Genomic DNA, 16,143 nt, shown 5'->3' with positions numbered 1-16,143 from the left:
TTTCTCTTTTATGTGTGTGTGTGTGTGTGTAAAAGAACTGCACAAGTAACTCAGCTTCAAGAAAGCAATGGTGTCACTGGAATCGGCTTCCGAACCCACTCACTGTCTGTCTCAGGTATACAAGGCCTCCCCTTTCACTCCCACCACCTGCCTTCCATTCCTACAGCCAGTCCCAACCAGAAGAAAAGAGGTAAGCTAGGGACAGAAAGGGTGCATTGTGCCTTCAGGAACAGCACAGGAAGCTGGTAAGCAGAGCAGGAAGTGACTTGGCATTCCAGAGCTTTTCACTCAAGGGAGAAAGGAAACAAGGCCACCTGCTCTCCTTCCTGAGGATTCTCCCTTTCCTCCATGAGTTAGTTCTGAGGGTAAAGAACTATTTTCAGGTCTGTGGAACTAACTGTAGCTCTGGTTCAGGAAAAGCTGTGCTGGTTGTTCGTACAGACAACATAACATTGAAGGGATTCCTTGTGAAACCTCTGTTTGGGAGGAAAGCACGACTCCACACAGAATGCTTTTACTTCCGACTCCATCTCTCTCCCAATTCTAAGACAATAATATCAGCTACAAAATTGTGTTTACTTTCCAACACCATAACTATATTGTTTCCTTTAGCTTGTTATGACTACATTTTGACTAGGTGAGAAAAATACTATTAAGATATCCCCCTTTGAAATCTTAATCATTAGATTTAGGAGTAAAATGCTATAGACTGACTTAAGAACTAAAGTCCCATTGAAACTTATTACATAATAGTTGGCTTCCTGGCCGTTACGAATGACATAATGTCAAAGCTGTGGCTTTAGCAGTTAGGAATTTAAGTCCCACAATACAATACGGAGAGTTTCTTACCCCAGGGCCACCACAGAACCGACATCTATATGCTCAGCAAAGGTTTACCAGCTCCGTGGTGTTTTCAAAACTTACTGTCATTTGGGCAACTCATATGAAGATTTTTTTTTCTGGCACAGAGTCTCACTGTGTAAACACAGCTGACCTGAAACTCACAATGTAGATCATGCTGGCCCGAAACCACAAAGATCTACCTACTCTGCCTCCCAAGCGCCTAGCCCATGTAAAGATGTTTAAGGAAGAAAAACTACATAGCAGACATGTAAATGACCTTAATCATACTAGAATTGCTTTGAAATGATAAGAAATGACACCGTATTCCAGAAATGCCAAAAGTCACCCTTTTCTCAAAGGCTAACTCCCTCCTCATCTTTAACATCCTACCTGGGGAAATGCTATTAAACTTGGAACAAGTCCTCTAGCTGAAGTAGAAATAAAAGGTATTTGCTGTAACAACACTGCCATTAATGTACCACTATATAAATTCAAGAAAGGTCAGAAATATTTACACCAAAAAGAATATAGCCATGTAGAAGACTTTCCCCAACACCCCCTCTCCCGTAACTAATACGCAGGTTCAAAAAATAAACCTTAGAAAATGAATATCTCTGAAATATATGGAAAAGATTATTGAGAAAGTAAAAGAGGGAAATGAGCTCTCTGGTTCAGATAACTGAAGCGGTTGCAGTCGTAATGTGAGTTCCCAACCATCGGACACCGCTTTCCTGAGTTCTACCTCACAAACTTCACAAACTCTCGTCCTGCATTAGAATTTTGAAATCTACCTTTTCTTGCCTACTTTTTCCACTCTTTTTGAAGTCGGCACTTTTCCTTTAGCGGGCCTAAATGAAGAATCGCAATGAAGCCCCCCCACCCCACCCCCGTTGTTCACGGCTAATTCTTTCGTCACGTGGTTTGTATCCCATTTCCTGAGCCATAAGAAAGAAGCCTCACACGGAAACAGCCCGTTCACTCTGACGTGAGACGCAACCAGCTGTGACACCGCCATTCCCGGGGAAGCAAGCACGAGCAGCTTCCAGAATTTTGCCCCCACTCAGCTTTCCTCTTCAGTTGACCTGAGTGAATGTGGCCTCCAAGGAATTATGCTATTTCTCCCCCCTAAACGGTGCTTACCAAGAGAGGCATGATTACCAGATGGTACCCTTGCTCTCTCCTCAAATGGTAAAGTGGGAACCCACATTTAAACCTCTGTTAGCACACAGGACTGAGTGCGAATCGGATACCCAGCAAAAGCTGGCTCAGTCCTTCCTAGGATGCACTTGTTTGTCCTACCGCACTGTGGGTAATTTGTGGTGGCTGCAAAACTCTCTGGGGCTCAGGGAACAGAGCAGATATCAACACTCCCTCTTCCAACCACGTTTCGATAAACTGAACTCCTTCTAATTTATCATTTCTGTGCTTCGCTGTCAAATTCTCGCCCTCGGTTTCTTCTGGAGGGAAAGATTGGCATGTCTGGGTATCCTCCGCTATACTCCACTGCCTTCCCTCTCTGGATTCTGAAGTGCATCATTTGGCCACAATTAGAAGGGGTGCAGCCCTCCAGAATTTAAAACCATTCACAATGAAAAATGGCTTAAAAATCAATGTGTTCCTTTAGAGTTTGCAAGCTGAACGTATTCCTAGATGTCTGCAGTCAAAGCCGCCATTAGCAATTAGTGCTTGTCCACAGCCACGGGAAAGAGGACAGTAGAGAAAGAGGCCATCCCTGTGCCACCATGGGTTTATCACACATTTTCTTTTAGAGTACAAGTGAAATTTAATCTTCAAAATGAAAAAATAAACACATTTCTAATACCAAAATATAAGATTAAAATACTTAAAAATAAAATGTTAGCAGGAAGTAGGGCTTTTTTTTACATCATAAAAGAAACATTTAGACTTGCTTTTCTTATATAAATCCTCCTAACTCACTAATATTTACAATTTCCAGAGTAGTTTTTCTGAGACACTGAAAGAGACAGGGAGGATCATTCTGGAGACACAAGGTCAGACCTGACCCTGGACACCGCACGCAGCCCTTGTCTACCGCAAACCTGTCCGCTGGCTCCAGGGAGCAGCCCTGCATTCTGAGGCTTGAGATTTTTTTCATTATATTGTCCTCTTATTGGATGTTAAATTCTTTCCAGGAATATTCTATTTGTAAAAAGTGTTTTATTCTAGCTACAAAACATTTAATTTCAGAAAAACCATATCTTTATATCCTTGTGTGAAAGGCTCCCAAAGCCATCAAGATATGGTGACGCCAGATTTTTCAAAACATAAATCTAATCCTATGCCCTTCCAGCAGTCAGAACACCTAATAGAATGGCGTTATAGCCTCAGATTTGTTTGCCATGAGATGAAAGGCTGGGAGGCAGATAGTGATTAATAATCATTCCTGAGCTTCTAAAGAAAATGTAGAGTGAATGACTACAGCTTAAAACAAAGGATTCTCCACGAGCGTCCTTTCTGCTCCTCTGATGTCTTTCCTTCCATCTATCTCTCAAGCATGACGAAAGTGAGGGATTTTCGTAAGCCACCGTAAGAACTACATGAGATCTGATGGAGTTCTTCGCGTAACTCCGATGTTTTCCTCCGTATTCCTCTTCTTCTTGCTGATTTCGCCTCTCAATGGTTATTCTGTATTTCTTCCTGTGTAAAAGCAGAATAAATGCAACAATAAAAACCTCACTTGGCAGCAAAATACTATGGTTCCTCTTACAAAGAATGCCTTCCAGGGACATCTGGGTTAGGGTCTGATAAATTAGAAGTGACCACAATATGAAACCCTGGTCAGAGATTAAAGTATGGTGCCCTGAGGCATCATTGTCTTATTCAAGGAGGAGAAAAATTGGCAAGCTTTCTTCCGACATACTGTAGAACAAGCCTTCCCCTTCTTCCCTAGAACCCTGTGGGTCCAGTCTTATCTCTTCTGCCCCAGAAGCTCTGCTTGACTCCCAGGATATGCCCCCAGATAAGATCAGATTAAGTGTACTGTGACCAAAGGAACAGGAACACAATATTGTTTCCCACAGAGAGCCACATACACTCAGACTCACATCTCCATGTGAAAATGAAGAAACCTTAGAAATAAGCCATGAATTCAGCCTTTGAAGATGACTAAAGAGGACCACCACCACCGCAACAAATGACCAAAACCTTGAGCACATGGACATAGTACCAGTTTATGAGCCTTGAGGTTGAGCCACGACAACAGCTAAGCACTTGACTTCTCCAAACACAGAACATATCCAACAGCCTGAATGAGAGACCACTGGGTGCTCCTTCCAGCCCTTCAAGGTGAACATGGCCACTTATTTCTAAATTGAAGGAAGTGTGAGGATAGGTTCATTCTTTGTCCAGATTTCCTCTTCGTGTTTACATTTGGTACATAATTCTCATGAATGGATTCCCGTGAATGGATCTGTGGTCCAGAGATCCTGGCAACTCTCTGGCCCATGGTGGCTAGAGTACAGTAGAAATCCATAACCCAAGATGACCACCAGACCCAAGATCACACCAAAGAATGGCTTTGATATTTAACCACCATCCTTCTTCTCTCAGAGAAGGGTGTGGGGCAAATCACAGGGAGTATTTGTGCAAAGACAGTAGACAAAGGGCCAAACATGCAGAGAGAATTTTAACATCATGAATGGTCCCTACCTTGAAGAAGTAGAAGGCCATTAGCAAACCATTCACCAAGTAGGGCCCCACCACCACGATCCTGTCACTGCTGATATTCGTCTAGGGCCACCTGCTTGAAAAAGAGACATCCTGGTCAGAGCTCATTTGGGGAAATAAGTAGAAATACTTGGTTTGGTGTTCATCTCCCAGTTGAAACAATTTTTTTTCCTCTGTGAAATACATACATGTGTGTATGTGTGTTGTGTGTGTGTGATGTGTGTATGCAATGCTTTCCAGAAAGCACTAGACCAATGCATTGTCATGTGACAGTGAAGAGAACAGCAGCAAAACAAGTTCTAAGCTAAGTTGAGACTGGGACAAATGACAGTCATCCTGGGCATTTGGGGAGATGAGCAAGAGGATTGCAAGTTGAAGGCAAAGCCTGAACTACAACAGCAGATCTATGACAGGGAAGGGAAAGAGGGAGAGGAAGAAGAAGAGGAAGGAAAAGGAAGGTTAGAAAGAATCACAGACAGAGAAAGAAGCACCGATCCGAGCAGGATTTGATGAGTCTGGAAGCTGGAGATTTCAGACACATCCACGTTCTGCTTGAGCTGAAAGTCAAGGAAGCTGCGGGGATGGACAAGGCACTGCCCCACGCTCTTCTGTTTCTCATGGGGGATGGTGACACTCCTAAGTGCTAGAAGGTCTGAGGAAATTGTACTGGGTCGGTATTCTGTTTTTAGATGTTTCTCCGTTCTCTCACCAAAGCCATAGTCCTCCATCTCCAAATGGCCTACATAGCTTTGTGAAAAAGCAAACCGTTTGGATCACTCCATTGGGAACTCAGTTCTAGAAAAATCAGCCTCTCCTGGTCCTTGCGAGTTTAGAGTAAGCCTGCAGGTCACGGCCTCATGGCTCCTCAGACCAAAGATGGGTATATTTTACTTTACATGTGGGGAAAGGGAGGCTTGGTGAGTTGAAGTAACTCTCCCCGTCCAAACAGGCAAGAAGCAAAGTAAGACTTTGGATCCATGCGTGGAGGCTACGTGGTCAATAACCTTCTCCATTAATTCTTTCGCATAACTAGTGTATAGACATAAATCCCTCAACATTAAAAGATGGTCCTGAGACACAATGACCATTCAATATAGTCACCTAAAATCACCAACTGGCCTGCAAGATTGATACTGCTTGTTCTTCCTCGTCAGAAGCCCCTCAGAGACAATCACTTCGGAAAATGTTCCTATCTCTGAGGAATATACACCTGCTTCTCTTTTTTCCATCCAGAAATTGGCTATAAATAATATGTTCAATGCTTATTTGCCACTTTGTAAGTTGCCAGGTATTTAAGAACATTACCTGTCCCATCCTGAAGATCTGGAGGTCAACTGTAAACTTTGAAATCAATAATGAGATTTGTTACAGTAGATGAATAAGAACAGTTAATAATATTTTTTCCTCAAAGTAGAAACCTCTAATAACTGAGAGATTGTAGAAAGAGATATCAAATCCAGATAGAATATATTATCATCTGGAAGAAAAGAATAAAGGAAGAAATATGGACACTTCTGATAAGGGAGGAAGGATGGCTATTTTGAGTTGTTCCCACAGGTTTGAAGACATCAGAAAAAGACATGGGAGCTTTTCCGAACACGAGTTCTTGAGAGCAACATGTGCTGGACCCACATGACTGAAGAAGAGGAGGAAAAGTGAATTAAGTCTCTGACTTACAATGATTTCAAGGAGAGCTATTGGTATGCTCCACAATTCTGGTTTCATCTATTCTCAGTTTCAAAGGGCCCCAATGGGTACTTGACATTGGATCGCATTTTGAACCGGCCTTCTTTCCAAAGTAATCACCAATAACCTATAGGAGACAAAAGTCAGACCATAAAAAGGGAAAAGCCAGCCGGGCGGTGGTGGCGCACGCCTTTAATCCCAGCACTCGGGAGGGCAGAGGCAGGCGGATCTCTGAGTTCGAGGCCAGCCTGGTCTACAAAAGCTAGTTCCAGGACAGGCTCTAGAAACTACAGGGAAACCCTTGTCTCGAAAAACCAAAAAAAAAAAAAAAAAAAAAAAAAAAAAAAAAAAAAAAAAAAAGGGAAAAGCCAAAGTTACCTGTTCCCTGCAAGCAGAGGCTGCTCATTTATTTTCTGGCTGCCCAGACAGGGAAAACTATATTAATTACAGCACTCTGGCATATGGCTCAAGCATATTTCTAGCTAGCTCCTAAATCTTAAATTAACCCATTGTGTATGGCCACAATGCTGTGGCTTACCAGGTAGTGTTCCAGATGTCTGTCTCCTTTGGCAGCTACATGGTGTCTCTCTGACTCCACTTACTCTCTCTATATATCCCTTCCAGCCTGGCTATATTCTGCCCTGCCATAGGCCAAAGTAGCTTTATTCGTTAACCAATAAAAGCAACACATGTACAGAAGGACATTCCACATCAGTTCCCAAAGGAGGCACAAAGCTCGTAGTCTTGCATGAGCTCCCCAAAACACGGCCTGATCTACACAGGCTACCTCTACGCATCATCACCTGCAGGAAGTGATAGCAAGAGCTTCAAAAAAGCATGAGAAACGGGAGGGGGCAGGGGCTTTCCTGCTGTGCACACGGACTATCACAGTGGCTCCTCATGGCAGCAAAGAATCAGGGTCACGTAGACTTGAAAAGGTATGGACATGACAGAGACAGTGCCTGGTGAGGCCTGTCTACACGGAAGGCTGCACCCTACCAATGCTGTCCCTAGGTATTCAGCAGCTGCTACAGCATAATGGGAAGGGTGGATTCTTTTCACTTCCCTATGAAACAATAGTCTATAGGCTCACAGATTCACAGCTTTTCCCTGGCTAATTCCACAGGGCCCCTGTCTGGCCTTCAGCCACTAAGGAGTCCACACTATCAGTCATGTGTGAGGCCCGTTTCCCTAAGGGATATGTGACAGAAACCATGTCACTGCATACCTGCTTAGGTTAAGCATGTGTCAGATACACAGGCCCCCTCACCCTTCAGTCAGATCGACATATAATTATAATACTAAATAATATAATTTAGAGTGATAGAAAGATGGCTTCAGAGGTAAAGGCCCCTGCCAATAAGCCTTAAGACCTGAATTGGATACCCAGACCCACATGTCAGAATGAGATAACAAACTCCTACAAATTGTCCTCTGACCTACACACACACAATAGACAGACAGGTGTAATTTTTAAAATTGTATCTTTGAAGAACTTTTTGGTTGACCTTTTGGCCAGTGCTATGTCCTTAGAGGTCACATTCATCTCTGATGAACTCACTTCTTGTGCTCTCCCATTATCAGACTGAACTCTGTTTCAGCTGTCACCTTAGTCCCCTGGATGATACAATTGCAGGGTCACGCTCCAGTTAAATGACTATTAGGTCAGTCACATGAGCCAATCTGGCAGTGCCTTCTCACACAGCTCCTAGGGGTTCTCCACTTTTGCCTGGGCACAAACTTGTGCCTCCTGGGTAGCCTGTGACATTTCTCCTCCCTCCTCACTGAGTGACAGCAGGCTCTTACAGGCTATATCAGCTCAGGGTCAAAACCAATTCTAGGTCCTCATGAAACACGACAGTGACTGGTAGGTACCGAGCCTACCCCAAGTGCTTTGCATGCAGCAACCTCACAATGAGATGGGATGAACCATCACTCCCCACTTCTCCAGAGAAGGAAGCCAGACTGCAGACAAGCTCTAGAACTGGGGCAATATAAAAATCATTCGGTGACCACAGCGAGAGGGCTCCTGCTCCCTCACAATCTGTCCCATACAAAGGCTAGGCATACCCCACAGAGAGGAGAGGTATCTTATGCAAGTGCCCACCAAAGCAACAGGAGTGATGCTGATCTTCAGAGTGGGAGAGCTGTGTCTGCAGCTGCAGCACTCGGGGAAGTGGCCCATGCATCTTGCCTGGGCAGCACAGTAGAACACAGTGGTATAGGTGTGGGTAAGCCTACTGGTCTACCCTGAGAGCATGAAAGCAGGAGAACCGGCCCTGCCCCTTGCTCATTGCCACATAGAGTGAACTAGACAGAGCAATGTCTGAGAGCTCACCCTGGTGATGAAATGGGAGGGGGAGTTGGCAGGCTGAACAAACCTGCAACCACCAGAACCAGAGCTATGAGTTGACCAACCCCAACAACCACCCCATCTATGATATGCTGGAGCACATGAAGGGCCACATCCTTCAGATTCAAAGCTGCAGGACCTCCGTGACACAGGGCAGCAACAGGATATGCAAGAGGAGCCCCAGTGAGGTCCCAACAATGACTAGCAACCTCAAACCAGACCAATGGCTCTTTTCAATGAACACTTACAAGTAAAGATATATGGACAAAGGATTTACTGTGTGACTCGCTGTATCACATTGCAGCTCCCATGACAAGATTGTTCTCTCTCTCTTTCTCCCTCTCTCTCTCTCTCTCTCTCTCTCTCTCTCTCTCTCTCTCTCTCCTTATATTTTATTGTTTCATTTTATTTTATTGGAGGAGTACAAGGGCAGAGAGTGGATAGGAAGAGAAAGGGAGATGAGTGGAATTGAGATGCGTGATGTGAAAGACACAAAGGATAAATAAAAAGAAATCTTTTTTAAAAAAGAAAAAAGAAAAAAAGAGTGATGGCCTTGACCTTGCAAGGAAACAGGGCAATCATCATCTGTTGAAAAACTATTTTTCAGCAGAAACACTGAATATTAATTTAATACCTATTTCTTCCTCTAAGAAGTCATGTGTTACTTTTCTAGGTTTCATGTCATATGGTTCTAATGATGTCATGAGGCCATCAAGGAAAATATTACAATTCCCATGTTATCGTTGAAGAAACTAGAGCAGAGAACCCTGCCCAGTGACTGCCACAGACTCATCTTCAGTCCAGGCAGACTTCTGTCCTGAGGTTCCATCTTTTGAAATAGTAACACCTGAAAATCCGAAACAACCACTAGGGGAAAAAAAAACTCTGGAAATGCAGTGGCAAGCAAGTTGCACTTCCTGTGCCAACTGGTGTCTTCATTACACAAGGCTAAGCAGTGACTCCTGACTGCTTGGAAGGTAGGGCTTCTCTACTGAGAATTCACACGGCAGCGTGTCCTGCCTTCCGTGTCCCCTCAGTGAACAGTGAGCGCTGCCTACCCGGAATGCCCATTTGTGTTTGAAGTTGCATTGGACACCAGGGCAAATACACCCTCAGAGTCCCCACTTGCCAGAGTGACCAATGTAGAAGTGTCCTTTCCTCACCTCTTGGGTGCCGGCTTCGACATCTGTCATGGCAACCACGGAGAAGTCCCCATACCGGTCCCCGTTGGCATCTATGGACACCTGCCCAGCGATACCTGCAGGAGAGGCAAAGAACTCTGCATTAGTAACTTACGGTACCTCTGCCTGCCAAGAAAATGGATTGATGGGATTTTTTAAAACAAATTCATGCCACAGGGAATCACATCAGACTGGAAGCATTTTTGTTGGCATTTGGAAAGACATTGTAATTTCATCTGTGTCTGCATTCCTAAATTCTTAACATTTCTCCATTTAAAAAAGAAAAAGAAATGATCTTTGGGGAATACTTCTGGGAAAAAAAAAGAACAGAAGAAGGCTAATGCTGAAGTCAGTGTGCTTACTCTAGAGTTTCGATTTTTTATTTTCTAAAATGTAGCAAAAAGGTAAAGATGTCTTATCACACATAGGTTCGGGTGCTCACTGGACAACTCTCATAAGGAAAGTCACTCTGGCCCAGGATTCAGTAGTATGCTTCATATAGGCAGCAAGAGCGGCTGGGGGGTCTGGTTGCTGGGTCCCTGGGGCCAGTGTCTAAAGAGCAAGTCTTCCTTGCCCAATGTGTGTTCATTCATTGCTCAATGTGTGTTCATCCATTGCTTATGCAAACACTATCCGGAAGATTCCTGGGTGCTGAGTTAGCACTACGGGGAAGGCTAAGTTAGAGCAGACAGATTCTTTGCTGGAGGAGGGGCCTGGACTGAGGAGTCAGCTTTTCCTAGTGGAATCAAACAGGTTGGGGCCAGAGAAGTAGGTGAGCGTGCTTGACACCAAGCTGAGCATAGGTCTTATAGGTTTGAACTCTGGGACCCACACAGTAGAAGGAACAAACTGACTCCTGGAAGTTATCCTCCAACTAACACACACACATACACACACATACACACACACACACACACACACACACACACACACACACACACACGATAGATAGATAGATAGATAGATAGATAGATAGATAGATAGATAGATAGATAGATAGAATAGAATTTTAAAGTGCAATTTTGGGTTGTTTTTCTTTTTTTTTAACTTGAAGAATCAGAATATTGAATTGCCATTTTGTCTTTCCCCACCTCTGCCACCGTGGCCAAGGCATTGGTCCCCTGAATCTCAGCCTCTACAACCAGCGTAAACAAGCATAAGATCACGTTCCTACCAAGAAGCGGTAGAGCTGAGATAAGAACACATGAGGTATCGCCAACAGATGTTTAAGCCACGCCAGCTGTTTTCCTCTATCTGTCGCTACTGCTATTATTATTCCTACAGGTTGTGTAGCCCTTAGCCAAAGGATGTGGGACCAGATAGGTTTCAGATTTCAGGTGTTTTCAAATTTCTGAATATCTGCATACACATAATGAGACACCTTGGGGATAGGATGCAAGTCTAAGCACAAGATTCTTTCATCTCTATACATACTTATACACATAGCCAGAAGGTAATCTTAATACAGTATTTTCTGTAATTTTTTGTATGAGATAAACATCCATTATGGGGAAGTTTCCATTTGTGGTGTCATTTTGACATGTACGATGTTCCAAAGTGGGGGCATCTTGAGCTTGAGATCTGGGGCTGGGGGATGCTATTATAAAGTTCTCATTATCATTACTGTGCCTGTGGTATCACAGAGAGTACTTGACGATGATCTACCATTCAAAGCACGACTCAGCACAAGTTAAAATGCAGCTAAAAAGAAAAACAAAAGCAGGGATTATGGGATTGTAAAATCCCATACACAGGAGGAAACCTGTGATTCAAAACACAATCAAAAGTGTAAGTTACTGACCTGGTTTAATTTACCAAGACCCTAAGGCAGGAAAGAACCAGAGAACCGTGAAGTTTCCAATGAAGTGTTTATGAACAGAGCCAGTGGGATAGAAGGCTGGAACAGAGCAGCCAAAGCACAGAGGACCCAGCCACTTTGACAAGCAATAATGGGTGCTCCCAGCAGCTAATCCCCAAAGGCCACCAGAGAACAGAGGCTGGTGCTAAACAGTCTGTATTTGCATCTTCCTTCACTAAGTAGAAGGATATATGCACCGGCCCTGTTCTAATCAGCATATTTGTTTCCTTTGTGGGAGAATTCTGTGCTGTTCTTCCTTGGTGCTGCACTCAGTTTGCTTCTCCCCAGATGGAGTGGCCACCCCAGGGAAATGTCCACTGAGGAGCATCCCAAGGGAAAGTTCCATCCTCTCGTGTGGTTTGGAGAGGACAGGCATTTGGATTTACTGTCCTTTGGGCTGTGGTTTGAAGGCCCACTGATTTTTCCAGACTTTGGGTTACTTTGCTGGAAACAGAATGGAGTTACCATTCATCTTGGGGTTTTTTTTTGTCTTCTTAATACAGGCAGGTTACAAAAGATGCACCTATCATAAACTTGTGCATCCATGAGAGGCTATAAAACTTCAAATTATATATATAGTATGTATATATGTGTAAATGTGCGTATGCGTATACATATATGTGCATATATGCATATACATGTGTATATACATATACATATTCATTCTCCAAACATTGTGGCTATCTGAGGTCTCTTGTCAATCTGCCCAGCAGCGTTAGGGAAGTGTGCCCTGAGGGATTTACAGAGTATTGTATATGATGCAGTGGTCCTGGGAATCCAGCACCTCATTACACCTTTAAGTGATTGTAATTCTGCCAAGAAGTGGGGTGAGAACTCTCAGGGTAGCTGCTTTGCAAAGTGAGACTTCACCTGAGAGTATCAAGCAGAAGGTGAACTCGTTAGGGTGACAGCAGAATTTTCCTGTGTATCAGCAATGGGTCCTTCTAACCCGGTTTTTATTTGCCCAGGCCTGAGCCACACACAGTCCTGTTTACCTTGCCCCTCTAACCTCTCACACAGAGGAAACACCGGCCTCTCCTTGGACCATTTATTGGAAGTCTGAGAGTTGATCATAGGTTTCACGGCTATAAAATCCAATTTGTCAAATAACATCCAGGGTATTTTTTTTTCTCCTGACAACTTAATGGTCACTTACAGCAAACCACTAAAATTAAAATTGTTTTTAATGTTAGGGAGGTTGAGTTTTTCTTCCACTCATCCACCTTAGAGCTCTTTGAGGGCTGCCTTCAAATGGACTACTGCTTAGCAAATAACATAAGCTCTCTGAAACCATTCAGACTCACGTGGGCCATGGTCTTTACAGTTTGGACCACATAAGATCCTAATTTTAGACTCAACTATACTATTCTTTATACTCTTGGTACATACTGACCACATAGACCTGACCCTAAAATGGAACCATGAAGACTGGCATCTGAGAAAAGTTAGCGCCTTGTCTCAGCTCTAAACAAGCTGTGTCCCAGCCATGTGGACACCTGCCCTTCTCTCGCCAACCTCTCTCAGAGGTGCCTTTGAGCATCCCCAGCTCTGGCTTCTGTCCCGCTGTCAGAAGACCCACCAACAAATGACCACACCGCGCGGTGAGTAGTAATAGCTAAGAATGGGATGTGCCTGACCAAGGTTGTGTCCCCACACACCAGTTTTCTCGGTGCATTGTGCACACATTCTGGGAAATTTGACTTTGTCCTAATATGCCCCCTGAATACCCTATTGATTTCTGCCCCTCAGTTGAAGCCGGAAGAGCCAAATGAGTTCATCCAGGGAGCTTGTTTACCCCCAAACAACTACTTGTCTAAAATGGAAGCTGTCACTCTTGTCTAGGGTAAAACATGGTGTTCACTGAACCACTTGTAGAGAAAAGAAACTTACCTGGGCTGCCATATCTACTACCCAGACAACCCTAGCTGGAGCACCACTCCTCCTTACTGTCCTTCCTTTTAATATCTGAGGACAAGCTGAAGCCATGGAACGTAGAGGGGACCATCCTATACTCCTCTCTCAAAGCTAGACTCGGCTTTGCTCTTGGCATTGAGAAGTCTCACTCACGTAAACACAAGTACAGGCATACTCCAGTCCGCAGAAGGGCTCACAGAAACAAATTAGCACAATGAAGAACTGGAAGGGCTCTTTCAGTTAGTTTACCCAGTCTCCCTTACAGAGCAAATTGGGGTACTAGAGGTCGCAGGCTCCTGTTTCCCGCATTCCCAGTCTGCACTCTGTGTTAATGGTTCTCAGAAGATGTTCGCCAGCATGCTACAGGTTATGTGCTACAGAGCAGCCGTAAGGCACACCATCTCCATGGAAACTATTTCAGCAGTTTCCAGGACCATGGGTCTGGTCCCACTGCATCTTGAGCTTTGTGTCCCTATCTCACTGCCCCTTATATTCAGTCGTCAGCCACATAAGCAAGGAGCAGGATGGTTAATGAAGTAGAATCTGCTCAACGCCATGTTCGCATGCATTGCATTGTTCGATCTTATTTTTACAAACCAGTGAGGTGAGTTGGCTTATTCTCCATACTTTCAAACTGAAATAAAATCAAGTCTGTTGTTGTAGTAGATAGCAACTACAGAAGCAGTGACTCACTTGGCCGCAGTACTGCTGCCATGGAAACTGAATCCCTACCTTCAAAAGTCCTGTTCCAGGTCTGCTGGATGATTTTCCCCCCATCCTTCTTGCTGTAGCCAGCTCTGAGAACTTCATGTAAAGCCAGAACGTAGAGGAGGATGGCATCATGGAACCCTTCAACAAACATGTTCACCTGCAAAGGAAACCCATTGAGTGAGCCTGAGAACCTGATGATTGATGTTCGTCCATGATGCAAGCAAACAAAAATGGTCCAACCTGGGTCTGTAGATGTGAGATCAAGGGAGGAAGTGGGCAGAATTATCAAAAGTAACTACCAAGAGTCTTATCACGTTTTCCTGGCACTAAGTAGGAAAAAACACTTCCTGAGAATTTACAGAGCAAACAAGAAATGCAGAAGTCAAAGAAACCATTCTGTTGTTCAGGTTAATTATCCCCCAGAACTTTGACCCTCTTTCATGCAATTACCCTTCTGCCCACATCCTTCCATCAGCCTCAGCACGGCATGAGTCCGACACCCCAGTGAAGTCTGCCTCCAGCTTCCACTGCCCATGTAATCCCTTTACATTCTGAGTATAGGCACACAAACAGAACAGTAGTAACTGGGCAAGCTGGGGCAGAGACGTGGGATTTAGGCCAGCCTACACTACATGTCAAGACCCTCATCTCAAAGGATCAAAATGAAACAAAATGTAGGTATCCATTTGTTCGTGCTCAACAAAACTGTTATCAACTGCCAACACATAACAAAGATACAAGAATGGACAGAGTGCTTTCTGCCTGCCTTGGGAGGGGGCAGCAATGTTTGCTCCTGCATTGGCAACAACACATCTGTCTCTCTTCCACCCGCTGCCAAGCTCCCAGGCGACAAAAATTGATTCAGTCTTGATATGTGATACATTTTATTTGATCTTTGGCTCAAGGAAAGGTATCCTTACTCTCCAAAACCTGGTTCACAAATGCCACAACACTGGCAATAAACTTAAGGGAAGTTGTTTCTCGTGTTGAGTTTTATTCTTTCATCTGTACCCATGTAGGTGGTGTAGAACCTTCTTTAAGGGTAATTGCAAGAATCACATGGCAACACAGCATAAAGTGTCTAGTGTGTGTCAAGCATTCAGCAACTTGTTTTATGGGCCATATGATGCTCTTGGTACTGTCCTGGAGTCTCATTCAGATACAGTAAGTAGAGCAGTTAGTGTTATAAATTGGGGGAGGATGATAAAGAGAAGCTCAAGAGCGGTGGCCAAAGCTGACCTGAATTCTGAAACTGAACAGATGTTTGGAAGGGTGGAAGTCTGGAGAAAGCACTCTGGGTTGAAAAACACGGCAAAGACATACCCTGACCACTACTGCATTAAAAACAACAGTTCTGCTCAGCTGAAGCGAGACACAGCTGCAAGAACAACCAGCAGAAACTTGGAAAATATTTTGTGCCTTTGATACAGAGTTTGTAAATTACCCAGTATTCCAAAATGGCATTTTCTCATTTTTTTTTCCAAGAGTCTGAGTCAATGGCAGAAAGCCAAGGCTACAGGAAGAATTGGGGATTCCTGGGAGGATGCTGGCCAGCGCTTGTGTGACAGACTGCCTGCCCTGTCCCTCTACAGAGGAAGAGTGCCTCCACTGACTTTCTGTATGGCCCGACTCAAGGGCGTATGGTGTCACAAATTGTGTCTCCCAGTTCAAAGACGCACACACAAATGGCGTCACCTGTTTCAAGGGCACACTCACAGAGGGCAGCAACACCCAGTTTCATTTGTCCCCATCACAACTCTTGCTGAGTCCTGTTTTGCACTATGGGAACAAGTATTTCAGATTTGCCAAAGCTGGAACCTGGGCGGCTCCAGTTCTGCCTTTTCTAGCTATGTTCCTACTTCTGGGCCTTGGATTCCTCATCTAGAAAGTGAAGGAAATGACAGTGCCTT

The 16,143-nt window shown here is 44.2% G+C and overlaps 1 protein-coding gene across 1 annotated transcript in view; it reads right to left on the bottom strand.

Annotated features, from left to right (window-relative positions):
- Positions 1 to 6,214: 6,214 nt before the first annotated feature.
- The window catches only part of Npr3 (natriuretic peptide receptor 3), a 56,763-nt gene continuing 46,834 nt past the window's right edge, over positions 6,215 to 16,143 (bottom strand). Inside the window, exons 4-6 of the mRNA XM_038323250.1 lie at positions 14,255 to 14,390; positions 9,733 to 9,827; positions 6,215 to 6,343 (exon numbers count right to left, since the gene is read on the bottom strand). Of these exons, the coding sequence (XP_038179178.1) occupies positions 6,215 to 6,343; positions 9,733 to 9,827; positions 14,255 to 14,390 (360 nt within the window). The remainder of the gene's footprint in view (positions 6,344 to 9,732; positions 9,828 to 14,254; positions 14,391 to 16,143) is intronic.

Source organism: Arvicola amphibius, chromosome 3, assembly GCF_903992535.2.
Source record: "Arvicola amphibius chromosome 3, mArvAmp1.2, whole genome shotgun sequence".
NCBI classification, from domain to species: Eukaryota; Metazoa; Chordata; class Mammalia; order Rodentia; family Cricetidae; genus Arvicola; species Arvicola amphibius.
Note: the sequence above shows the minus strand (reverse complement) of the source record. Positions and strands in the feature narration are given on the sequence as shown.